General features: G+C 42.4%; 1 protein-coding gene across 1 annotated transcript in view; it reads left to right on the forward strand.

Moving 5' to 3' along the window:
* Nucleotides 1–27,098, forward strand: part of LOC140741479 (zinc finger protein 652-like) — a 157,109-nt gene that overhangs the window by 117,779 nt on the left and 12,232 nt on the right. Inside the window, 1 exon segment of the mRNA XM_073071720.1 lies at nucleotides 13,045–13,160. Coding sequence (XP_072927821.1) covers nucleotides 13,045–13,160 — 116 coding nt within the window.

A 27,098-nucleotide genomic window follows, 5' to 3' on the forward strand; every position in this document is an offset into this window, starting at 1 on the left:
CTCTCCCATCCATTCTGCTCTCCAATGGACATTAAATTTAAATTTGCCATCTGTGGCAATGAAATACTCGGCGTGAGTACAGAAACGGACTGATTATTATTTATGTAACAGATTTTCCCCCAAGCCATCGGACTACCAACCTACTGACCTCTGCTGTGCCTGTTGTCTTGTTTATTATATATTGTAATGCCTGCACTGTTCTGTGTACTTTATGCAGTCCTGAGTAGGTCTGTAGTCTAGTGTAGTTTCTGTGTTGGTTTACATAGTTCAGTGTAGTTTTTGTATTGTTCATGTAGCACCATAGTCCTGAAACACGTTGTCTCGTTTTCACTGTGTACTGTACCGGCAGTTATGGTCGAAATGACAATAAAAAGTGACTTGGCTTGACTTGACTTGAGCAGGTCGGGCAGCATCCGTGGAAATGAGCAGTCAAGGTTTTGGGCTGAAACCCTTTGTCAGGACTGAAGAGGGAGGGGGCAGGGGCCCTATAAAGAAAGTGGGGGGAAGGTGGGAAGGAGAAGGCTGGTAGTGTCAGTTGAGAGACCAATAAGAGGAAAGATCAAGGGGTGGGGGAGGGGATAGGCAGGAAAGGTGAAGAAGGAATGTAAGGGGAAAGCACTATGGGTAGTAGAAGAAGGCAGAATCATGAGAGAGGTGATAGGCAGCTGGAGGAGGAGGCAGAGTGGAACTGGGATGGGGAAGGGAGGGGGAGGGAATTACCGGAAGTTGGAGAATTCAATAGGCTGGAGACTATCCAGATGGTATATGAGGTATTGCTCTTCCTGAGTTTGGCCTCATCATGGCAGTAGAGGAGGCCATGTATGGACATATCCAAATAGGAATGTGAAGCAGAGTTGAAGTGGGTGGCAGCCGGGAGATCCTGTCTGTTGTGGCGGACCACTTGTCAAAAATAATAATATTTTTCAGTATTTATTTCTAACATAGAGTATCCTGCAAATATTGCACCTCATCCAAAAATGTACAATGTGGTACTCAATTTATAACCCAACATCCTTCAGAAATCATGTAATAAGAGGAAATGGAGCTTGGTACAGCACCAATAAAGGAGGTATCCAAAGGGTATTGTTTTTATTTACTGCATTCAAAACTTAACACCATACATTTTTTAAAAATATCTCATGCCTAATCAAAATGCGTTAAGTTCTAGCTGCTGGATTGAGGTATTGCCATGCACCTAACCATTTCTTTTCTCAGCCATAGTAGTGTACTTTTAAAAGAAAATAAATAACAACCACCTGTAGCCAAAAGAGCCCTTTAAACATTCCATCATTTCCATTTCCCCAATATTCTCAGTATTCTTGCTTATTTTCACCCTCCCTCTGTTGTACCTAATTTCTCATGCTTTTTACCTTGGGTGTAATCCCATTTATTCTTACTGGAATATTTTGGAGCTGTGGGTAATCATAAGGGGTTACAACACATTTCTTTTAAGAGAATATAACCAAGTCTTACAAAATACTAGAACCCTCAGATCAAATGCAGAAACAGTCCCTGTTGCACCTCACTGCTGTATTAATCAGCCTGTTAATATTCTTCAGGTTTGTTGAATTAGATCTACTCAAACCATTATTAATAGAAACATAGAAAACCTACAGCACAATACAGGTCCTTCAGCCCACAAAGCTGTGCTGAACAAGAAGCCTTTAAAGAAGCCTTTTGGATTGAATTGCTGAATTTCTTTAGCCAGAGTGTGGTGAATCTGTGTGACTTACTGCCACAGGCAGGCCAAGTCTTTGGATATATTTAAGGCAGAGGTTGATAGATTCTTGATTGGTCAGGGTATGAAGGGATATGAGGAGAACGCAGAGGACTGGGTCTGAGAGGAAAAATGGATCAGATGAAATGGTGGAGCAGACTCAATGGACCAAATGGCCTAATCTGCTCCTATAGCTTATGATCTTTTCCACAATAAAGAATGAGTTTTGCACAGACGTATTCCAATTTCAAATCATCTCCATTGGAAATTCTTAACCTCAGTGAATATGGGACACTTGTGTACATGTTTTAAATTCAATATCAAGGTATCCTGTTTGGCATGCTTGGCTGAGGGATGCTGAAGAAAGATCTTTGCCCGAAACATTAACTGTTTGTTCATTCCATAGATGCTGCCTGACCTGAGTTCCTCTAGCATTTTATGTATGTTGCTTTGCATTTCCAGCATCTGCAGAATTTCTGGTGTTTAGCATCTCCATTGGAGTTTTGGAGATTTACCAGAATGTTACCTGGGTTTCAGCACCTAAGTTGCAGAGAAAGGTTGAACAAGTTAGGTCTTTATTCTTTGGAGCGTAGAAGGTTGAGGGGGGACTTGATCGAGGTATTTAAAATTATGAGGGGGTTAGATAGAGTTGACGTTGATAGGCTCTTTCCATTGAGAGTATGGGAGATTCAAACAAGAGGACATGAGTTGAGAGTTAAGGGGCAAAAGTTTAGGGGTAACACGAGGGGGAACTTCTTTACTCAGAGAGTGGTAGCTGTGTGGAACGAGCTTCCAGTAGAAGTGGTAGAGGCAGGTTCGATTTTGTCATTTAAAAAAAAAAATTGGATAGGTATATGGACAGGAAAGGAATGGAGGGTGATGGGCTGAGTGCAGGTCGGTGGGACTAGGTGAGAGCAAGTGTTTGGCACAGACTAGAAGGGCCGAGATGGCCTGTTTCTGTGCTGTAATTATATGGTTATGTGGAGTCTCCTTACAGCTGTAGAGTGGGTTTTAGGAAATAGTATTCTGGCATGTTTCTGCAAACAGTATGAATGGCAACCTTTAATCACTTTGACCAACTTGCCTCACAGAAGAACACTAAAAAGCTTAACTGAATCAATAAGAATGTCAAAAATGATTCAGCCTGACCCATTCCCATAGCCACTTTTCACAACTCAGAATCAGAATTGGGTTTAATATCACCGGCATATGTCGTGAAATTTGGATTGGTATGAAACTCTATTGAATTAGTGTCAGAGGGTGCACTATTTTCCATCTGCCACTTCTTTGCCCATTCTCCTACTCTGTCCAAGTCCTTCTGTAGCTTCTCTATTTCCTCAAAACTACCTTCCCCTCCACCTATATTCGTATAGTCTGCAAACTTGGCCACAAAGCCATTCATTCCATCATCCAAATCATTGACCTATGACATGAAAAGCCTTAACACCACAAAGTGCCAAACTCTAAAAGGACTGAACTGACAGCCAAAATCCATGACATCATCCTTAAAATAATGAAGTAAATTATGTTATTTTGAGATGGGCTGATGACATTAGTGTAATCCCTGCAACAACATAGCTACATACCCCCTACCCACATCTCTTCAAGTGCACTGTGTACTAATGGCTGGTGTACTAATGTAACAAAAAAATTTTAAGTAATTCTGTTTTTCAAGCCTGCTTTGGCATTCAATAAGATCATTACTCATCCAACTTGTCTTGAGCTCACTTTCTATTCTTCCTGTTACTGTTGATTCCCTTATTGATTAAAATCTATCTCGGCTTTGAATATGTTCAAGGATTTATCATTCACAGCCTTCTGCACATAAAATAAATTACAAAGGCTCAACCCTCTGAGGGGAGGAAAATCATCTTCATCTTTGTCTTATGAATTCTGGGATTAAGCCCTCTAGTCATGGACTCTCCCATGAGAGGACTCCCTTAGTCTCCTTGAGAGTATTCTCTTAGCATTTGCAGTAAGAATCTTGCATGTTTTAATAAGATTACCTCTCATCCTTCTTAACTCCAATAAGTATAGACCTAATCTGTTCAAACTTCATTAGACAATTCTTCAATTCCCAGGATCATTCCTAAAGCCCTGAGTGAAAAGCTGGAGAACCTGGGCTTCAGTACCTCCCTCTGCAACTGGATCCTTGACTTCCTAATTGGCAGTCCAGAATTTGTGGGAGTTGGAAATAACATCTCCACCTCACTGACTATTAACTCTGGCATTCCACAGGGATGTGTGCTTAGCCCAGTGCTCTACTCTGCCTACACCCATGACTGTGTAGCTAGGCATAGCTCAAACAACATCTATAAGTTTGCTGATGATTGTTGGCAGAATTTCAGATGGTGACGAAAGGACTTACAGGAGCAAGATCTACCAGTTAGTTGAGTAGTGTTGTGGCAAAAACCTTGCACTCAACATCAACAACAACAAAGATCTGATTGTGGATAATCGGAAGGGTAAGATGAGGGAATACAAACCAATCCTCATAGAGGGATCAGAAGTCAAGAGAATGAGCAGTTTCAAGTACCTGGGTGTCAATATCTCTGAGGACCCAACCTGGATGCAACATATTGATGCAGCTATAAAGGAGGCAAGACAGCGGCTATATTTCATTAGGAGTTTGAAAGAGATTTGGTTTGTTAACTAAAATACTTGAAAACTTCCACAAATGTACCATGGAGAGCATTCTGACTGGCTGCATCACTGTCTGGTATGGGGGGGGGAGGGGGAGGGTTACTTCACAAGATCGAAATAGGTTACAGACACTTGTAAAAGTAGTCAGCTCTATCATGGGTACCAGCCTCTGTAATATCCAAGACATCTTCAAGGAGTGGTGCCTTAGAAAGGTGGCATCCATCACCCAAGACATGCCCTCTTCACACTGCTACCATCGGGAAGGAGGTGCCTGAATGCACACACTCAGTGGTTCAAGAATAGCTTCTTACCTCTGCCATCCGATTTCTAAATGAACATTTAACCTATGAACAGTGCCTCACTACTTTTTTATTTCTGTTATATTTCACTACTTATTTTCACTTAACTACTGATTATTCAGATGTAATAGTGGCCAAAGGAACTAAAGGATGAACTGAAGGAAATTTATATTAGGCAAGAAACGGTGTTGGATAGACTGTTGAGTCTGAAGGCTGATAAGTCCCCGGGACCTGATGGTCTGCATCCCAGGGTACTTAAAGAGGTGGCTCTAGAAATTGTGGACGCATTGGTAATCATTTTCCAATGTTCTATAGATTCAGGAACAGTTCCTGCTGATTGGAGGGTGGCTAATGTTGTCCCACTTTTCAAGAAAGAAGGGAGAGAGAAAACAGGGAATTAGAGACCGGTTAGCCTGATGTTAGTGGTGGGAAAGATGCTGGAGTCAATTATAAAAGAGGAAATTACGACACATTTGGATAGCAGTAGAAGGATCAGTCCGAGTCAGCATGGATTTATGAAGGGAAAATCATGCTTGGCTAATCTTCTGGAGTTTTTTGAGGATGTAACTATGAAAATGAACAAGGGAGAGCCAGTGGATGTAGTGTACCTGGACTTCCAGAAAGCTTTTGATAAAGTCCCACATAGGAGATTAGTGGGCAAAATTAGGGCACATGGTATTGGGGGCAGAGTACTGACATGGATTGAAAATTGGCTGGCTGACAGGAGACAAAGAGTAGTGATTAACGGGTCCCTTTCGGAATGGCAGGCTGTGACCAGTGGGGTATCGCAAGGTTTGGTGCTGGGACCGCAGCTGTTTTTCAATATACATTAATGATTTAGATGAAGGGATTAAAAGTAACATTAGCAAATTTGCTGATGACACAAAGCTGGGTGGCAGTATGAAATGTCAGGAGGATGTTATGAGAATGCAGGGTGACTTGGACAAGTTGGGTGAGTGGGCAAATGTATGGCAGATGCAGTTTAATGTGGATAAATGTGAGGTTATCCACTTTGGTGGCAAGAACAGGAAGGCAGATTACTATCTAAATGGAGTCAAGTTAGGAAAAGGGGAAGTACAACGAGATCTAGGTGTTCTTGTACATCAGTCAATGAAAGTAAGCATGCAGGTACAGCAGGCAGTGAAAAAAGCTAATGGCATGCTGGCTTTTATAACAAGAGGAATTGAGTATAGGAGTAAAGAGGTCCTTCTGCAGCTGTATAGGGCCCTGGTGAGACCCCACCTGGAGTATTGTGTGCAGTTTTGGTCTCCAAATTTGAGGAAGGACATTCTTGCTTTGAGGGAGTGCAGCGTAGGTTCACAAGGTTAATTCCAGGAATGGCGGGACTGTCATATGTTGAAAGATTGGAGTGACTGGGCTTGTATACACTAGAATTTAGAAGGATGAGAGGGGATTTGATTGAAATATATAAGATTATTAAGGGATTGGACACACTGGAGGCAGGAAGCATGTTCCCGCTGATGGGTGAGTCCAGAACTAGAGGCCACAGTTTAAGAATAAGGGGTAGGCCATTTAGAACAGAGATGCGGAAAAATTTTTTCACCCAGAGAGTCGTGGATATGTGGAATGCTCTGCCCCAGAAGGCAGTGGAGGCCAAGTCTCTGGATGCATTCAAGAGAGAGTTAGAACTCTTATAGATAGCGGGGTCAAGGGATATGGGGAGAGGGTAGGAATGGGGTACTGATTGTGTATGATCAGCCATGATCACAGTGAATGGCGGTGCTGGCTAGAAGGGCCGAATGGCCTACTCCTGCACCTACTGTCTATCCCTAGTGAAACTTCCCCAAGCTGCCTCTAATTCAGGTCGGCCATTCCAATAAAAGTTGCTTAGAAATAAAATCTAAGTTTTCTGTCATTCTCCAGAAACAATGAATTTTTAACTTTGGAAATTACTTCCAAAATTTGTGACAGATTAGGGAGCAGTAGTTTTTGATGATCCCGAATGATCTCTGGTGGTATATTTCTAATTGTTCTGCATTACTCAGCTAAGCATGTCATCCTGCTGATATTGAATTTAAAATATGTACAAAAGTGTCCCATGCTTACTGAGGTTAAGAATCTGCAACTTAGGGATATTTCCTTTTCTACTATTTTCACAGGGCATAATTCACCTGCTTTATTTTCATTGAGGTAATATACAAACCCCATTTCCAGAAAAGTTGGGATATTTTCCAAAATGCAATAAAAACAAAAATCTGTGATATATTAATTCACGTGAACCTTGATTTAACTGACAAAAGTACAAAGAAAAGATTTTCAATAGTTTTACTGACCAACTTAATTGTATTTTGTAAATATACACAAATTTAGAATTTGATGGCTGCAACACACTCAACAAAAGTTGGGACAGAGGCATGTTTACCATTGTGTTACATCACCTTTCCTTTTAATAACACTTTTTAATCGTTTTGGAACTGAGGATACTAATTGTAGTAGATTTGCAATTGGAAATTTTGTCCATTCTTGCTTGATATAAGACTTCAGCTGCTCAACAGTCCGTGGTCTCCGTTGTCTGATTCTCCTCTTCATGATGCGCCATACATTTTCAATAGGAGATAGATCTGGACTGGCAGCAGGCCAGTCAAGCACACGCACTCTGTGTCTACAAAGCCACGCTGTTGTAGCCCGTGCAGAATGTGGTCTGGCATTGTCCTGCTGAAATAAGCCTTGATGGCAACATATGCCTCTCTAAAATCCTAATATACACCTCAGAGTCAATGGTACCTTCACATACATACAACTCACCCATGCCATGGGCACTGATGCACCCCCATACCATCACAGATGCTGGCTTTTGCACCTTTCACTGATAACAATCAGGATGGTTGTTTTCATCTTTGGCACGGAGAACTCGGCGCCCGTTTTTTCTGAAAACTAGCTGAAATGTGGACTCATCTGACCACAGCACATGGTTCCACAGTCTGAGATGAGCTCGGGCCCAGAGAACTCGCCGGCGTTTCTGCATAGAGTTGTTGTATGGCTTCCTCCTTGCGTAATACAGTTTCAAGTTGCATTTCTGGATGCAGCGACGGACTGTGTTAAGTGACAATGATTTTCCAAAGTACTCCCGAGCCCAGGTGGCTATAATTGTCACAGTAGCATGACGGTTTCTTAGGCAGTGCCGCCTGAGGGCTCAAAGATCACGCACATTCAACAGTGGTTTCCGACCTTGCCCTTTATGCACTGAGATGTCTCTGAATTCTCTGAATCTTTTCACAATATTATGTACTGTAGATGTTGAAAGACCTAAATTCTCTGCAATCTTGCACTGAGAAATGTTCCTTTTGAACTGACTAACAATTCTCTCACGAATTTTGGCACAAAGGGGTGAGCCACGACCCATCCTTGCTTGCAAAGACTGAGCCTTTGATGGACGATAATTTCATACCCGGTCATGATACCTCACCTGCTACCAGTTAGCCTGCTTAATGTGGAGTCTTTCAAACCGGTGTTACTTGAATATTCTGTGCACTTTTCAATCTTATTTTAACTCTGTCTCAACTTTTGTTGAGTGTGTTGCAGCCATCAAATTCTAAATTTGTGTATATTTACAAAATACAATTAAGTTGGTCAGTAAAACTATTGAAAATCTTTTCTTTGTGCTTTTGTCAGTTAAATCAAGGTTCACGTGAATTAACATATCACAGATTTTTGTTTTTATTGCATTTTGGAAAATATCCCAACTTTTCTGGAAATGGGGTTTGTAAATGCAAGCATAAATGTTGGGGATAACAGTGGATAGACACAGTATGATTCTCTATATTATTTAACTAAGATTAATGTATGTAATATCTACTTCAAGATTAAATAGTCTAGTAGTATGCTTTGGCTGTCAATGCTGCATTCTAAATTTTGGTTATGTGATAAATCTGTGGCACCATTGGCAATACAAAAGAAGTTGTTGCATTTTTATGCTGCTATTTTGAATATTTTGGTCATAACACCTATTTAGACAATTAACATGAAATCATAATACAAATGTTTCAATGTAAGTAATCAAGATATGCAGGTGAGCTGAGAGCACATATTAGGCCCATGTGAAAGTATGGTGGCTTATAAAGGAAGGTCTATTTGATATTTCAGAGTTTTTCAAGTTTTTCAGAGGAGAGGCATGTATTGGAACAAAAATATGGCTGCAATATTGTTTAAATAAACAATTATAGTTTGAAGAGCTATTATGTGCCCAGAAAATAACAAAAGAAGTAATTTGAGTTGAACTAAGGATACAGTAAGGGCATTACATTGCTGAAAATATACAGTAGCCTCCAAATGAATGAAGGGAGATGTATCTCTGGGCAAATTTACTGGGAGTAATGTAAAAGTAATTGACCACCAATGAATAACTTCAACTATCTCATCATTAACCAAGACATAAGCCAAGTAGAAATGCATTTGGAAACAGTTTTGATGAACACAGAGCAAACTTAACAAGAAAGTATCAATTCTGGATATAATTGTAGGGAATGACAAGGGATTAATGAAGGATCACTTTGCCTTTTGTAAATGTAATCCAGTTACATTTAGTGTAAATAAAGAGCAAGATGAGAACAAAAGAAAGACGAAGGCCTATTGGAGATCAAGGAGGTTTGATGTTTAATGTTTTGTGTGTGCAGAAGCAGAAGGTGCAGACATGGTTCCCAGTAATTACTTGTAGCTCCCTTTACCAAACAGGACAAATAATACTGTCATACTTAATGACGAAGAGAGAACAGCTAAGATTGAGTATGATGAACATAGAGAGAGGGGATTTAAGCTTAGCTTTGTCTCTCACATGTATATCAAAATATCAAAACATAAAGTGAAATACGTTGTTTGCATCAACAACCAACGCCATCTAAAGATGTACTGGGGCAGTCCACAAGTGTCCCCACCCTTCCGGTGCCAACATATCATGCCCACACTTACTAACCCTAACTCATACGTCTTTGAAATATTAAGTGGCTTAGCGTCTAATCCTGTCTGGTATCATGTACGATGTTGGAAATTCTGGAAGACTGCTAACAGATACCATTTTAATGAAGTATTGGGGAAACTATATTGGAGAGGGAGTTTAATCAAAGATAGTGAATGGAATTTGTTAAAGAATTCAGAGATAATAAGGAGGATTGTGAAGGTACTGCATTTGATGAAGTCCTACATGGCAGAGATTAGAAACCAAAGTCAATGAGAATCATGGGAAAAGACCAAATCTGTGTTAATAACTGGAAGAAGGATAATTGTTAATGTTTTTTTGATTTGTAGAAGTGCTGCTGTATTGGAGTATCACAAGGCTTTTTGCTTTTTCTAAATCTTGCTTTCTATACTTAAGTCTAAACTATGAAGAAGTTTGTAGATGATACAAGAATTGCCCAAGTGGGCAATAATAAGAGCAGAATGTATAAACTAAAGAAAAACATCAGTGATTCAAATGCCAGGCGAATAGAAATGTGAGTAATTTTATCTGGAGAAGGGTGAACTAAAGCATGGGGGAAGGGCAAGGCATTAAGTATTAACATGTAGGTACTGAGAAGTGTAGAAGACATCGGAATTTGGCAGAACAGGTAGATGCCGTGATTAAGAAGGTAAGAAGGATATGTTCCTTTGTTGGGTAAAATATTACATTAAGAACCCAAATATCAAATTAGAAATAAAACCACAATCCATTTACTTAGATGCTGCCTGGATTGGAGAGCATGGCTTATGAGGATAGGTTGAGTGAGCAAGGGGTTTTCTCTTTGGAGCAAAGGAGGATGAGAGGTGACTTGATAGGGGTGTACAAAATGATAAGAGACATAGATCAAGCAGATAGCCAGAGATTATTTTTTCCCACGGTGGAAAAACTAACACAAGCAGTCTTAATTTAAAGTTGATTGGAGAAAAGTATAGGGGGGATGTCAGAGATATGCGCTTTACTCAGAGTGGTGGGTGTGTGGAATGCACGCCAGGGTGGTGGTAGAGGTAGATACATTAGGGACATTTAAGGCACATCGATAATAGAAAAATACAAAACTGCGAGATGCTCTTCTTTATCTTCTAAATATACTTCTGAACTGGGATCAATTGCAGACTGTAATTTCCCTTTTAAGAATGTATTTTTGTTCAGACTGAACGATCTGCCACTTCTGTGATCTCCTGGGGGATTCAGCATGAAGTGCAGCTATGGCCGTCACTGGGGGTGTACGCTACATCGATTCCTATTGGCAGAATACAAACCTATGGTCAGCTTCATTAAAATATCAAACAAGATGAGCACAAGAGTGGGAAATGAACAGGTATTTAGTGCCTCTGCCTGTGTTCAACTGGTCTTCCTCTCACTATTGCAGCCAAAAGGTGCAGTGGTCCTGAGTCCCACCTTACAACATTTAATCACCTTGGTGGTTTGTGGCTGTGGACTCACTTTCAACTGCAGTTTGATATTTAATGTCCTCAGTGCTGAATGCGCTTTACCATTTACATGATTTGATCGAGGCGATTCAGCGCAGTACTAGATCTGCAGCCATCAACACAGTACTGAACTGATCTACTCAGTGGCTGTGGCTGCAGCCATTGGCTCCTGGACTGGCTTTACTCACCTTGGCAGCTCATGGTTGTGGATTCACTTTTGGGGACTCTACGGTTTTATGTTTAATGTCATGTGTTATTTGTTTCCTTTTTGCTGTTCGCACAATTGGGTTATATGGTGTTACTTTGTGGCTGTCTGCAAGAAGACCAATCACAAGGTTGTATACTGTATACATACTTTGATAATAAATGTACTTTGAACTTTGATAAATGGAGGACTATGTGAGAGGGAATAGTTAGATTGATCTTAGAGTAGTTTAAAAAGTCGGCACAACATCATGGGCCAAAGGGCCTGTACCATGCTCTGATGTTCTATGCTCTAGAATATGCCAGAAACACTTAACAGCACAGATAGCATTTGCAGAAAGCGTTCTAATCTTGCACTCATTCTTCTGATCTTCTGTACTTTTACTTCAAGTAAACAGTTTTAAATATACATCAGATACACTTAAGGTAAATATTTATTAATTAAAAATGATTAGATATCGCATTGTAGTAATGCAATGGTTTAATGTAAGAAAGCACTGACATATGTAGCATTACACTGAAGTATTGTGACTAATTAACTAACATATTTAAATCTCTTTGCACATTACACTCATCATCGTCATTATGTGCCTTGTAGTATGATGTGGGCAACCACTGTCTCATGACCATGATTGACCTTGGCAAATTTTTCTGAAGAAGTTGTTTGCCATTGCCGCCTTCTGGGCAGTGCCTTTACAAGATGGGTGACCCCAACCATTATCAATATTCTTAAGAAATTGCCTGCCTGGCGTCAGTGGTCACATAATCAAGACGTGTGATATGCACCAGTTACTCATTGGACCATCCACCACCTGCTCCCATGGCTTTATGTGACCCTGTTTGTAGGGGCTAAGCAAGTGCTACACCTTGCCCAAGGGTGTCCTGAAGGCTGGTGGAGGGAAGTAGTGCCTTGCAATTCCTTTGGTCAAGTTGTATCTCCCCCTGCCATCTAGGATTACATTATGTGATTTAAATGTGTTAATTATGCACAATAAGCATTATAAAGCTTTATAGCTTTAAATCTGGTTTAAATATCATTCAGTGAACTTTTTAATGTACAATTTGGTTTGGATCCATGTTTAATCTTTGGGGAACTAAAATTCTAGCTGAGTTGTCTAGAACTCAATGAGTTTTCCAATTTCAGGTAACCCTTACCTCATGTGTTCTCCTTTCTTTCTCTTTCTGATTATCCCATGGTCTTACTATTTTTCCCCCTTTTCCATACACCTCCTACAGTCCCCATCGCCACCTTAGTTCCATCTACCAATTATCTACCCACTTCACCCACCAGATCACCCCCATCCAGTTCTGCCTGACCATTCTCCTCTGAATCTGATCACCTTTCTTATTAACTAATTCCAGCAATTGTAGCCTTTGTGGTCCTACTTATCACCCTTCAGACTCTGTCTCCATTTTCACCCTTCCCTCCCACACTTAGCTGTACCTGTCCATCATCCTTCACCCCTTCTCTGTTCACCTATGACCCACACTGTCCCCTGTCTCATCTTCCTCTCCTCTCCTTTCCTTTTTATCCCAGCTGCCTTCCCTCTCCACTCTCAGACCTAATGCAAAGTCTCAAGCTGAAATATGGACAATTCCTTTCCCTTCAAAGGTTCCATTCGACCCACTGAGTTCCACCAGCTCTTCATTCTTTGCTTGGGTTTAATACATTAGTAAATATTTAGCTTAGCAGCATTTGTGTGAAAACTATTGCAGCATTTTAAAGGATATAGTGTATTAATTGAAAGATGATCGGAAAGTATCAATGAAATATTTCTGACTATTTAATATTTTCAGCACATACAAAGGACATGCCATTCACCTGTGAAACATGTGGAAAGTCTTTCAAACGCAGTATGTCTTTGAAGGTCCATTCTCTTCAACATTCAGGAGAAAAACCTTTCAAATGTGAGGTATGTTAATATGGTATTTTATTTTTAATATAAATGTTATATGTTTGAAAATATAGTTTTTGAGACTATCTTAGCGTTTTATGACCTTAATTTCCAAATGTTTGTAACATAGATGGCCATATTATGAGCTCCATTCCAACTTTACAGTATTTTACTAATTTCTACGATTTTCTTAGCATTTTCTGTTCAAGTAGCTGATAGTCATATCAGATATGATAGATTGACCCTTCTGAACATCGGAAAGATGGTATTTACCCACTATGTGCCGCTTTTCCTACACTGGGAACCCCTGCTTGCACGATCCATGGGAGATTCATCTCTTACACTACCACTACCATGGAAGAAGCACCGGAGGTGAGAGAGAAGGGCCGGTATCCTGGTGAGGCTGAGACAGCATGCAAATCGGCCACCGCTCCCTAGCATTTTCCTGGCTAATGTTCAGTCCCTGGACAACAAGCTGTGTGAACTGAGAGCCAGAATCTCCTATGAGTGGGAAATAAAGGAATGCAACATCTTGTGTTTTCTGCTTCGTGGAGACCTGATAGAGGAGATATGGGATCATGCCATCGAGCCCTCTGGGTTCTCCCTGTTCTGGGGGGACCCCCCCAGAATGTGCATGCCCTCAAATCTTTTTGTTCCCAAGACTTGGAATACCTGCTTCTGCTGTGCAGACCCTACTGGCTGAGCTATCATCACAGACATTCCGCCACAGACTGATACTGACCTAAGGCTGTCTTTATCGTCACCAGTGTCTTTAATCGAGTGTTGCTGACGAAAGTCTCTCCGAAGTTCTGTCAGCACATCGAGGCGAGCACTCATGGAGATAATACTCTTGAGCACTGTTACGCTCCCTTCCACAATGCTTACAAAGCTCTCCTTTGCCCAGCTTTTGGAAAATCAGATCACTCTTCGATCCTGCTTTTGCCGATGTACAAGCAGAAACTGAAACAAGAGGCGGCCATAGTTAAAACCGTCCACTATTGTTCCGACCAATCAGCCTCCATGCTACAGGACTGCTTCAATAACATCGACTACCAGAAGCCATGGATAACCGCGGAGGTGTGTGCGCTGCTGAGGACCCATGACTCCGCCTTCAGAGCAGGCAACAAGGCAGCCCTAACAACAGCGAGGGCCAAACTGTCCCAGGCCATCAGAGAGGCAAAGCGTGCACACGCCCAGCTAATCCACAGCCACTTCTAGGACAACGGCGACACACGGTGCATGTGGAAGGGCATCCAGGACATCACCAATTACAGGACAACATCACCTGACTGTGTGGGTGTTGCCTCCCTCCCAGATGCGCTGAATAACTTCTATGCTCATTTTGAAGCGGAAAATGATGAGGCGGCGAGGAAGTCCACCCCTCCTCCAAATGACCAGGTGCTGTGTCTCACAGTGACCGATGTGAGAAGAACCCTGTGCAGGGTCAACCCCAGGAAGGCCACTGAACCAGACAACATCTCTGGTAGAAACAAGCTGGATGAACTCAGCAGGTCAGGCAGCATCCATTGAAAGGAGCAGTCAGCGTATCGGGCTGAGACGGAAACGTTGACTGTTCCTTTCAACGGATGCTGCCCGACCTGCTGAGTTCATCCAGCTTGTTTGTACGTGTTTATTTGACCACAGCATCTGCAGTGTACTTTGTGTTTAACATTCCTGGTAGAGTGCTCAGAGGATGTGCAGACCAGCTAGCAGATGTTCTCACTGACATCTTCAACATCTCCCTGAGCAGCGCTACCATTCCAATGTGCCTCCAGGCTGCCACCATCATCCCTGTGCCGAAGAAGTCTTCAGTGTCCTGCCTAAATGACTACCGTCATCACACTCACATCCATCATCATGAAGTGTTTTGAGAGGCTCGTCACGAGCCACATCAAGACCCTGCTGTCCCCCTCACTGGATCCCCTGCAGTTTGCGTACCATCCCAACCGCTCAACAGATGACGCCATTGCCATCACCTTCCACCTGGCCCTAACCCACCTGGACAAAAAAGACACGGACGTTCGAATGCTGTTCATAGACTTCAGTTCAGCATTCAACACAATTATCCCTCAGAAACTGATTGGAAAGCTGAGCCTACTGGGCCTGAACACCTCCCTTTGCAACTGGATCCTAGACTTCCTGACTAGGAGACCTCAGTCAGTCCGGATCGGAGGCAGCATCTCCAACACCATCACACTGAGCACGGGGGCCCCCCAGGGCTGTGTGCTCAGTCCACTGCTGTTCACTCTGCTGCCCCATGACTGTGCTGCAACACACAGCTCGAAACACATCTTCAAGTTCGCCGATGACACGACCGCGGTGGTTATCATCAGCAAAAACGACGAGTCAGCTTACAGAGAGGAGGTGCAGCGGCTAACGGACTGGTGCAGAGCCAACAACCTGTCTCTGAATGTGAACAAAACAAAAGAGATGGTTGTTGACTTCAGGAGGGCATGGAGCGACGACTCCCCGCTGAACATCGACGGCTCCTCGGTAGAGATCGTTAAAAGCACCAAATTTCTTGATGTTCACCTGGTGGAGAATCTCACCTGGTCCCTCAACACCAGCTCCATAGCAAAGAAAGCCCAGCAGCGTCTCTACTTTCTGCGAAGGCTGAGGAAAGGCCATCTCCCACCCCTCATCCTCATCACATTCTACAGGGGTTGTATTGAGAGCATCCTGAGCAGCTGCATCACTGCCTGGTTCGGAAATTGCACCATCTCGGATCGCAAGACCCTGCAGCGGATAGTGTGGTCAGCTGAGAAGATCATTGGGGTCTCTCTTCCCGCCATTACAGACATTTACACTACACGCTGCATCCGCAAAGCAAACAGCATGATGAAGGACCCCACGCACCCCTCATAAAAACTCTTCTCCCTCCTGCTGTCTGGGAAAAGGCACCGAAGCATTTGGGCTCTCACGACCAGACTACGTAACAGTTTCTTCCCCCAAGCTATCAGACTCCTCAATACCCAGAGCCTGGACTGACACCTTACTGCCCTATTGTAATGCCTGCACTGTTTTGTGCACTTTATGCAGTCCTGAGTCGGTCTGTAGTCTAGTGTAGTTTTTTTTCTGTGTTTTTTATGTAGTTCCGTCTAGTTTTTGTACCGTGTCATGTAACACCATGGTCCTGAAAAACGTCTCGTTTTTACTGTGTACTGTACCAGCAGTTATGGTCGAAATGACAAAAAAAAAGTGACTTGACTTGACTGGAATGTCTTCCATGATGAGAATGTTTCCAAGTTCATTGATGGAGTCATGTGCTTCATCCGGAAGTACACAGCCGATGTCCCCCAGAAGTTGGTCAGAGTCTTCCCAAACCAGAAGCCCTGGATCAACAGTTCCGTGCGAGCAGCACTTACAGTGCGACACAGAGCTTACACTGCCAGCAATCAGCTAGAGCTCAAGAGAAGCAGCTATGATCTGAGCAAAGCTGTCAAGGCTGCGAAACAGCAATACAGGGACAAGATTGAGTCAAGAGTCACAACGAATAGCACACATGACTTGTGGTGAAGTCTGCATACCATCACAGACTTCAAAGCCAAACATCGTGGCGCCACCAACATTGCGGCCTCTCTCCCAGATGAGCTCAATCGCCTTTACGCTCGATTCGATGTCACTAACTCTGAGCCTCCGAGGAAAGCCACCGCTACAACCTGCAACATGGTCATCTCTGAGGCTGAGGTACGCAGATGTTTTCAATGAGTCACAAGGCTGCGGGACCGGACGGCATCCCAGGGCAAGTACAACTGGCAGGTGTGTTTACAGACATTTTCAATCTCTCCCTCTCCCAGTGTAGAGTGTTCCCCTGCTTCAAATTATCCACCATTTTCCCTGTACCAAAAAAGACCAAGTAACATGCCTGATTGACTGGCATCCTGTCGCACTCACCTCAATAATAAGCAAATGCTTTGAGGGGCTGGTCAATGACTACATCTGCAGCGTGCTACCACCCACACTGGACCCCCGACAATTCACCTACCGACACAACCAATCGATAGATGACGCAATAGCCACTGCTCTATATACCGTCCTTACACATCTGGAGAAGAAGGATGCTTATGTGAGAATGCTGTTCTTAGACTACAGTTCAGCATTCAACACCATAATTCCCTCCAGGCTCGACAGGATGCTCAGAGACCTTGGTCTTGACCCTACCTTGTGCAGCTGGATCCTGGACTTCCTGTCAGATCGCCAGCAGGTGGTAAGAGTGGGCTCCCTCACCTTCGCTTCTCTGATTCTCAACACAGGTACCCCTCAGGGCTGTGTACTAAGTCCCCTCCTTTACTCCCTGTATACCCATGACTGTGTCACCACCCACAGCTTTAATCGGCTAATTAAATTTGCTGACAATACTTAATTGATTTGCCTTTTCTCAAACAATAACGAGATGGCCTACAGGGAAGAAGTCATCTCTCTGACACTGCAGTGTCAAGAAAACAACCTCTCCATCAATGTCGCAAAAACAAAGGAGCTGGTTGTGGATTCCAGGAGGAATGGAGACAGGCTAGCCCCTATTGACATCAATGGATCTGGGCTGACAGGGTGAACAACTTTAAATACCTCGGCATCCACATCACCAAGGATCTCGTGATCTGTACACACCAGCTTTGTGGTGAAGAAGGCACAACAGCGCCTCTTTCACTTCAGACGATTGAGGAAGTTTGGTATGGGCCCCCAAATCCAAATAACTTTATACAGGGGCACAATTGAGAGCATCCTGACTGGCTGCATCACTGCCTGGTATGGGAACTGTATCTCCCTTAATTGCAGGATTCTGCAGAGAGTGGTGTGGACAGCCCAGCGCATCTGTAGTTGTGAACTACCCATGATTCAGGACATTTACAAAGACAGATGTGAGAAGAGGGCCCGAAGGATCATTGGGGACCCGAGTCACCCCAACCACAATCTATTCCAGCTGCTACCATCCAGGAAACAGTACCACAGCATTAAAGCCAGGACCAACAGGCTCCGGTACAGCTTCTTCCACCAGGCCTTGAGACTGATTAACTCACACTGATTTGAGTGTATCTCTTATGTTACACTGACTGTTCTATTTATTATAAATTACTATGATTACATATTATACATCTAGACGAAGATGGAACATAAAGATTTTTATTCATGTATATGAAGGATGTAAGAAATAAAGTCAATTCAGTCAACAACCACATTAAATTTTAATGTGAACAATCAGTCTAACATTTATGTCTTCACTAGGAGTACTGTATATATAACATACTTCAAACTTGCTTTTAGAGGCAATATATTTATTACCTGTAATAGAATCATTCAATTTTTTTTATACGAGACCTAGGAGCAGAATTAGGCTATTCAGCCCATTGAGTCTGCTCCACCATTCCACCACAACTAATGTATTATTCCTCTCAACCCCATTAATCCTACGTTCTCCCTGTATTGTTTGACACCCTGATTAATCAAAATCTTATCAGCCTCTGAGTTGTAGATACCCAATGACTTGGCCTGTATAACTGTGTGTGGCAAAGAATTCCACATATTCACCACCCTCTGGCTAAAGAAACTATTCCTCATCTCTGTTCTAAGTGGACGCCCCTCATTTCTGAGGTTGTGCCTTCCAGTCCTAGACTCTCCCACTATAGGAAATATCTTCTCCACATCCACTCTAACCAGAGCTTTCAATAAGCTCTCTCTCCAACCCCCCCCCCCCACCTCTCATTTTTCTAAACTCCAGTGCCCAGAGCCATCAAAAACTTCTCATACATTAACCCTTTCCTTCCCGGAATCATTCTCATGAATCTTCTCTGGGCCCTCTCTAACGCTAGCACATCTTAGATAAGGGGCATAAAATTGTTCACAATACACAAAGTGTGGTCTAACCAATGCCTTAAAGCCTCAACATACATCCTTTCTCTTATATTCTGGGCCTCTCAAAATGAATGCAAACATTACATTTGCCTTCAACTGATTCAGCCTGTAAGTTAACCTTTTGGAAATCTTACACAAGGACTCCCAAGACCCTTTGCACCTCTGATTTTTGTATTCTATCTCCATTTAGAAAATAGTCCACAGCTTTATTTCTTCCACCAAAATGCATGACCATATGCTTCCCTACACTATATTCCATCTGCTACTTTTTTGCCCTTTCTCCTAATCTAAGTCCTTCTGCAGAGTCCCTTCCTCCTCAACACTACCTGCCCCTCCACCTATCTTCTTATCATCTGCAAACATGGCCACAAAGCCATCAATAATGATGGCATCAATAATGATGCCATAATGATGGCAAAGCCATCAATAATCAATAAAGCCATCCAAATCGTTGACATGTAATGTGAAATCAAGTGATCCCAATACTGACCCCTGTGGAACACCACTCACAGGTCACCGGTAGCCACCCAGAATAGGCCCCCTTTATTCCCACTCTTTGCCATCTGCCAGTCAGCCAATCTTCCATCCATGCTTGTATCTTTCCTGTAATACTATGGGCTCTTGTTAAGCAGCTTCATGTGTGGCATCTTGTCATAAGCCTTCTGAGAATCCAAGTAAACAACATCCACTGACCCTCCTTTGTCTATCCTGCCTGTTATTTCCTTGAAGAATTCCAAAAGATTTGTCAGGCAAGATTTCCCCATAAGGAAACCATGCTGACTTTGCCCTACTTTTTCATGTCCCTCCAAGTACCCTGAAACCTCATTCTCAATAACGGACTCCAGCATCTTCCCAAACACTGATGTCAGGCTAACTGACCTATAATTTCCTTACTTCTGTCTCCCTTCCTCCCTTAGAGAGTGGAGTGGCATTTGTAATTTTCCAGTCCTCAGGGACCATTCCAGAATCTAGTGATTGTTGAAAGGTCACTACTATGTCTCCACAATCTCTTCTGCTACCTCTTTCAGAACCATAGGCCCAGGTATTCCATCTGGCCCAGGTGACTTTTCTACCTTCAGACCTTTCAGCTTCCAAATCGCCATCTCCTTAGTAATAGCAACTACACTCTGGCATTCTCAAATTTCTGGCATACCATTTGTGTTTTTCACAGTAATGACTGACAAAACACTTAATAAGTTAATCTGCCATTTCTTTGTCCCTCTTTACTACCTCTCCAGTGTCATTTTTTAGCGGTGCAATATCCGCTCTTGCCTCTCTTTTACTCTTCATATATCTTTTTTTTTAAACTTTTGATATCCACTTTTATATTATTCACTTGCTTACCTTAATATTTCATCTTGTCTCCTCTTCTGGCCTTTTTATTACTTTCTGTTGGTTTTAAAAGCTTCCCAATCCACTAACTTCCAATAATTATTGCAATATTATATGCTCTCTCTTTTGCTCTATAGAACATAGAATAGTACAGCACATTACAGGCCCTTTGGCCCACAATGTTGTGCCGACCCTCAAACCCTGCCTCCCATATAACCCCCCACCTTAAATTCCTCCATATACCTCCAGAGCTTTTATGTTGGCTGTGACTTCTCTTGTCAGTCACAGTTGCCTCATCCTCTCTTTAGAATACTACTTCATCTTTGGAATGTTTCTATCTTGTGCCTGCCTCATAGTCTCACTAGATACTGCATTTACTTTTATACCAGCTGCCCCATCCTCAGCCCTACCACTCCAGTTCCCATTACCCTGCCAAATTAGTTTAAACCCTTCCCAACAGCTCTAGAAAACCTGCCTGCAAGGATATTCATCTCCCTTGAGTTCAGGTGTACTTTTTGTGCAGGTCATACTTTCCCAGAAGAGATACCAATTATATAGAAATCTGAAATCCTGCCCCATGCACCACTTTCTCAGCCACTCATTCATCTGTACTATCATCCTATTCCTGCCCTGACAATCACATTGTACTGGGAGTAATTCATTGTACTGGTTACTATATTGGAGGACTTGCTCTTCAGCCTCTTTCCAAGTCCCTATATTCGCAGGTCCTCTTCCGCTTTTCCACCTAGGTCATTGATGCCAATGTGCACCACAACCTCTGGCAGCACATCATCCTGGCGTCTTTTTCACGGCCATAGAATCTTCTATCTGTTCCTCTAACTATCGTGACTCCTATCACTATCACTCTGCTTCATAGCTGGCCGCAGTGCCACTGGACCCCCCCCCCCCCCACCCAGTAGTATCCATAAGGCTATACTTGTTGCTGAGGAGAATGGGGGAATGGCCACAGGGGAACCCTGAACTGACTGTTTACACCCTTTACTTCTCCTAGTGGTCATCTATCTTCTATCTGAAAGCGTACACTCTGGGTGTAAGCACCTCAGTAAATGTTATTAACGCTGTCATTTTCCCGGATGGTCCTAAGTACACCCAGCTCCAGCCCCGAGACCTTGCCAGCAGCTGCAGTTGGATGCACTTCCTGCAGATGTCATCAGGGAGATAATGGGTACCCTGAAATCCCACATCTCACAAGAGGAGCATTCCACTGCTTGAACTACCATCCTGTCTACACTTACTATGTCTCTAACTTCTCAAGTTTAAGTTCTATCCTGTGCTTGTTCTCACCCAAGCCTGTTGATCAAAGCCTGAACACTCTAACAATGGCCGCTCTGCTTACACTTTGTTTCTTTTTATTGGCCGTGGATGATTGCCTAAAGGATCGTGATTATTGCAGCCCGCCAAAAAGTTCCAAAAGCCCCAAACTCTCTTTAAACTTTGCACATCACCAATGAACTACCTCTTGCGATGATTGTAGCCTGCCAAAAAGTTCCAAAAGGCCCTGACTTTTTAAACCTCAAGCATTGTCACCAACAAGCAACCTTGTCCAATGATTGCAGCATGCTTTTTAAAAAAAAGTGTCATGGAATTTTGAATCTAGAAGTGTTTTGCATTTGCAACTAGCTCCTAGATCTCTTCATTGTTTTCATTCACCAAGCTATATTAGTGTCAAGGCTATGTTATTCTCAGTCTCTCTCAATGTATTGTTACACTTTATGTCCAACAGTCTTCCCAGTGGTGCAGGACAAATCTAGAGGGCAAATAGAAAATTGTTTATTTTACTTCACCTCCTCTCCAAAATTAACATTGATCCAGAATTAACATTGACTGTCCATTTCCCTCCACAGATGTTGTTTGGCCTGCTGAGCTCCTTCAGCATCATATTTGTTGTCCCAAGTGCAGCAAGTTCCTAAATACTTAGTCCTGGAAAGCATCTTTCACTGCACTGATGGTTTCCCAACAGTAGTTAATATCAGCTTCAATTTGTAGCCCTGGGGCAGTCAGTTCAGCACAGAATGCTCTGTCATCCAGGAGAAGAGCAAAGATCATAACAAATGAATGTAGCCAAGTACATGAAAATTTATGAGGAGGGTTCTTCTTGTGACCAACAAGGCAAGATCTTTGTGCATGTTGGAAAGGTTTGATAATGAGGCATGCTGCCAAATTACTTTGACAGTCTGCTCAGGGAAACATACCACAGGATCCACCATTTCCTTTGCCTTCAAGATTCTGATGACATCTCATACGGACTCCTGCTAATTAATCTGTGATCAAAATCACTGTATGCTGTTTAAAGCATTCTACAGGAGAACCATCCTTCACAACATTGGTGACAGATAGAACACTGCTTGTTGCCACCACATGCAAAGGTAGCCATTAGAATAAGAGTTCTTTGAGTAAATTTTACTGGAGCTTTTTATGTTAAAGATGTGCAAACTCATTCTATTTTTGAGCTCCAGTCGAAGCAGAAAAAGTGATTATTATGATGTATGACAGGTACAGCGACATAGAGGGCATCTCACACCTGATAACCAGATTTGTTGATCTAATTGACTAAGGTGGGTTTTTTCTACCTTACCTGTAATCCATTCTTGGTTTGTGTCCCAGCACCATCAAGGATTGGACCTGACGGTAAGATCTTTCAAAGCATTTGCCAAGTAGCAAATGCCTTTGCTTTTATTGCTATTTGACTTTGACCCCCAAGGTCATAGATGGAAATTAATCTGTGGTTGACAGGGAATTCAAGTTAAAAATAGTGGCATTGTCCATACAGAGGGAGGTTTAGTCTGAGTGCCCCAACGGCTTAGAATTCTTATTCCTCTTAAACACATCCTTCCCAATATACTCTGCAAAAAGGGTTTGTCACCACACTCATAAGACTTGAGAGAAAGCATCTTGCCCAGCCCAGATGCAATGAGGCAGCTTTCTGTTTCTCACCCATAGATTAACAAACACCATATTACATAGGATTGTATCCAATTATAATTTCCTCATCAAAGCTAGAATCCTCATCATTTACTAGAATGTTACCTGGGTTTCAGCACCTATGTTGCAGAGGAAGGTTGAACAAGTTAGGTCTTTATTCTTTGGAGCGTAGAAGGTTGAGGGGGGACTTGATAGAGGTATTTAAAATTATGAGGGGGATAGATAGAGTTGACGTGGATAGGCTTTTTCCATTGAGAGTAGGGGAGATTCAAACAAGAGGACATGAGTTAAGAGTTTGGGGGCAGAAGTTTAGGGGTAACACGAGGGGGAATTTCTTTACTCAGAGAGTGGTAGCTGTGTGGAACGAGCTTCCAGTAGAAGTGGTAGAGGCAGATTCAGTATTGTCATTTAAAGTAAAATTGGATAGGTATATGGACAGGAAAGGAATGGAAGGTTATGGGCTGAGTGCAGGCAGGTGGGACTAGGTGAGAGTAAGCATTCAGCACAGACTAGAAGGGTCGAGATGACCTGTTTCCGTGCTGTAATTGTTAAATGGTTATAAAACGTGTTTTAGAGAACATGTCTATCTTACAAAGACCCTTACCTGGTCTACAGTGACTAGGCAAGTGTTAAGCCCCATTGTTCTGTGCATAGATGAGAGTATCCCCGAGCAGTGCAAAACAATCATCTTTTCCTGCCAGGTTCAAGAGCAGTTACTACCACTCAGCCATCAGGCTCTTGAACAAAAGGGGATAAATACACTCATTTAAGGACTCTGTTATATTGTTAAACTTCATGCTCATTATTTATTGCTATTTATTTATATCTGCATTGCACAGTTTGTTTACAGTTTACAATTCCTGGTTTCCAGTTACAGATCCTGTTTACAGTTACTGTTCTATAGATGCACTAAGTATGCCCGCAGAAAAAGGATCTCAGGGTTGTATGTGGTGACATATAAGTACTTTGATAATAAATTTTACTTTGAACTTTTTTGAGCAGTGCAGGTCTGGTCTGGCTAAAATAATTAATATGGCAAGGGTAAAAAGACCCTAATGGCAGTTGTATACAAGCCTCCAAACAGCAGCCAGGATGTGGATTACAAATTACAGCAGGAGATAGAAAAGGCATGTCAAAAGGGCAATGTCATCATAATCGTTGGGGATTTTAACATGAAAGTAGATTGGGAAAACCAAGTCAGTACCTCACCTCAAGAGAGAGAATTTGTAGAATGTATTTTTAGAACAGCTTTATCTCAGCCCAAAACGTTGACTGCTCGTTTCCATGGATGCTGCCCGACCTGCTGAGTTCCTCCAGCATGTTGTGCATGTTGCTTTGACCCCAGCATCTGCAGTGTATTTTGTGTTGTTGTTGAGCCCACTAGGGGATCGGCTGTGCTGGATTGGGTGTTGTGCAATGATCCAGAGATGATAAGAGAGCTTAAGGTTAAGGAACCCTTAGGGAGCAGTGATCACAATATGATCCAGTTCACTAAATTCCAATGTGTCGGTATTTCAGTGGAATAAAGGAAATTACATTGGTATGAGAGGGGAGCTGGTTAAGGGCGACTGGAAAGAGACACTAGCAGGAAGGACAGCAGAGCAACAATGGCTGGAATTTCTGTGAAAAATGAGAGAAGTGCAACACAGATATATTCCAAATAAGAAGAAATTTACAAATGGAAGAAGGACACTACCGTGGCTGACAAGTGAAGTCAGAACCAAAGTAAAAGCAAAAGAGGGCATACAAGGAAGCCAGAGCTGGTGGGAAGATAGATTGGGAAGCTTTTTAAAACTTGCAGAAGGAAACTAAGAAGGTCATTAGGAAGGAAAAGATGAATTATAAAAGGAAGCTGGCAACTAATATCAAAGAAGATACTAAAAAGCTTTTTTTAAGTATATAAAGGGTAAAAGAGAGTTGAGGGTAGATTTAGGACCAATAGAAAATGATGCTGAGATATTGTAATGAAAGACGCAGAGATGGCAGGGGAACTGAATTCACATTTTGCATCAGTCTTCACAGTGGAAGATATCTGCAGTATACCAGACATTCAAGAGTGTCAGGGAAGTGAAGTACAGTTGGCCCTCCTTATCCGCAAGTTCCGCATGCGTGAATTCATCCAACCGCGAATTGAGAAAACTCGGAAGTGCTCTTCCAGCACTTGTTGCTTGAGCATGTATAGACTTTCTTTTCTTGTCATTATTCCCTAAACAATACAATATAACAACTATTTACATAGCATTTACATTGTATTAGGTATTATAAGTAATCTAGAGATGATTTAAAGTATACGGGAGAATGTGCGTAGGTTATCGTGGGTCGGGATCGAAAAAAACAGAAGTTCTCTTACTAAGTAAGTCAGGACAGGTACATCTAGTATTATTTAGCGTCAGTTAGTCAAACGTTTGTCTTAGTATATAGTATATATTTTACCTTTCTGTGCATATAAAACACTTAAGAAACGTATGTATTTCAATAATTAAACCACTGTGTTGCTTAGTAATAATTGGAGCTTTCATCGGGGTAGGGCCTTTCTCACTTTATCCTTTAAAATTTTTCCGATCGTTGACCGACTGTAGCCTAACGCTTTTCCAGTGACCGATGGCGTTTCACCTCTTTCCGATTGCTTTATTATTTCCACTTTATTTTCAGTCGCAATCGTGATTATTTTCGTGAACAGAAGCACTGCGGGTTCAGAGCTCTGCCAGGTCTTAAAGGCCACCGCACTGAGACAGGTTAAATAAAGTCCAGGGTTCCGCTTTTTTTGGTATCCGCGAGGGGTCCTGGAACCAATCCCTCGCAGGTAAGGAGGGCCAACTGTATTCCCCAACAGTGAGAGGCAGCAGAAAGGAAACTATAGACCTGTTAGCCTGACATTAGTGTTTGGGAAGTTGTTGGAATCGATTGTTAGGAATGAGATTATGGAGTACCTGAAGGCACATGACAAGATAGGCCAAAGCCAGCATGGCTTTCTGAAAGGAAAATCCTGTCTGACTAACCTACTGCAATTTTTTGAGGAAATTACAAGCAGGGTAGACAAAGGAGATGCAGTAGATTGGTGTACTTTGATTTTCAGAAGGTCTTTGACAAGGTGCCGCACATGAGGCTGCTTAGCAAGGTAAGAGCCCATGAAATTACAGGGGAGTTACTAGCATGGGTGGAGCATTGGTTGATCGGCAGAAAACAGAGAATGGGAATAAAGGGATCCTATTCTGGCTGGCTACCGGTTACCAGTGGAGTTCCACAGGGGTCAGTGTTGGGACTGCTGCTTTTTACGATGTATGTCAATGATGTGGACTATGGGATTAATGGATTTGTGGCTAAATTTGCTGATGATACAAAGATGGGTGGAGTAGCGGGTAGTGTTGAGGAAACCGAGAGCCTGCAGAGGGACTTAGATAGTTTAGGGGAATGGGCAAAGAAGTGACAAATGAAATGCAATGTTGAAAAGTGCACGGTCATGCACTTTGGTGGAAGAAGTAAACAAGCATTCTATTATTTAGATGGGGGGAGAATTCAAAATGCAGAGATGCAAAGGAACTTGGGAGTCCTTGTGCAGAATATCCTAAAGGTTAACCTCCAGGTTGAGTTGGTGGTGAAGAAGGCAAATGCAATGTTGGCATTCATTTGTAGAGGTGTAGAATATAAGAGCAGGGATGTGATGTTGAGGCTTTATAAGGCACTTGTGAGACCACACTTGGAGTATTGTGTGTGGTTTTGGGCTCCTTATTTTAGAAAGGTTATACTGACATTGGAGAGGGTTCAGAGAAGATTCACAAGAACGATTCCAGGAATGAAAGGGTTACTGTATGAGGAACATCTGGCAGCTCT

This window comes from Hemitrygon akajei, chromosome 18 (genome assembly GCF_048418815.1).
Source record: "Hemitrygon akajei chromosome 18, sHemAka1.3, whole genome shotgun sequence".
Classification (NCBI taxonomy): domain Eukaryota; kingdom Metazoa; phylum Chordata; class Chondrichthyes; order Myliobatiformes; family Dasyatidae; genus Hemitrygon; species Hemitrygon akajei.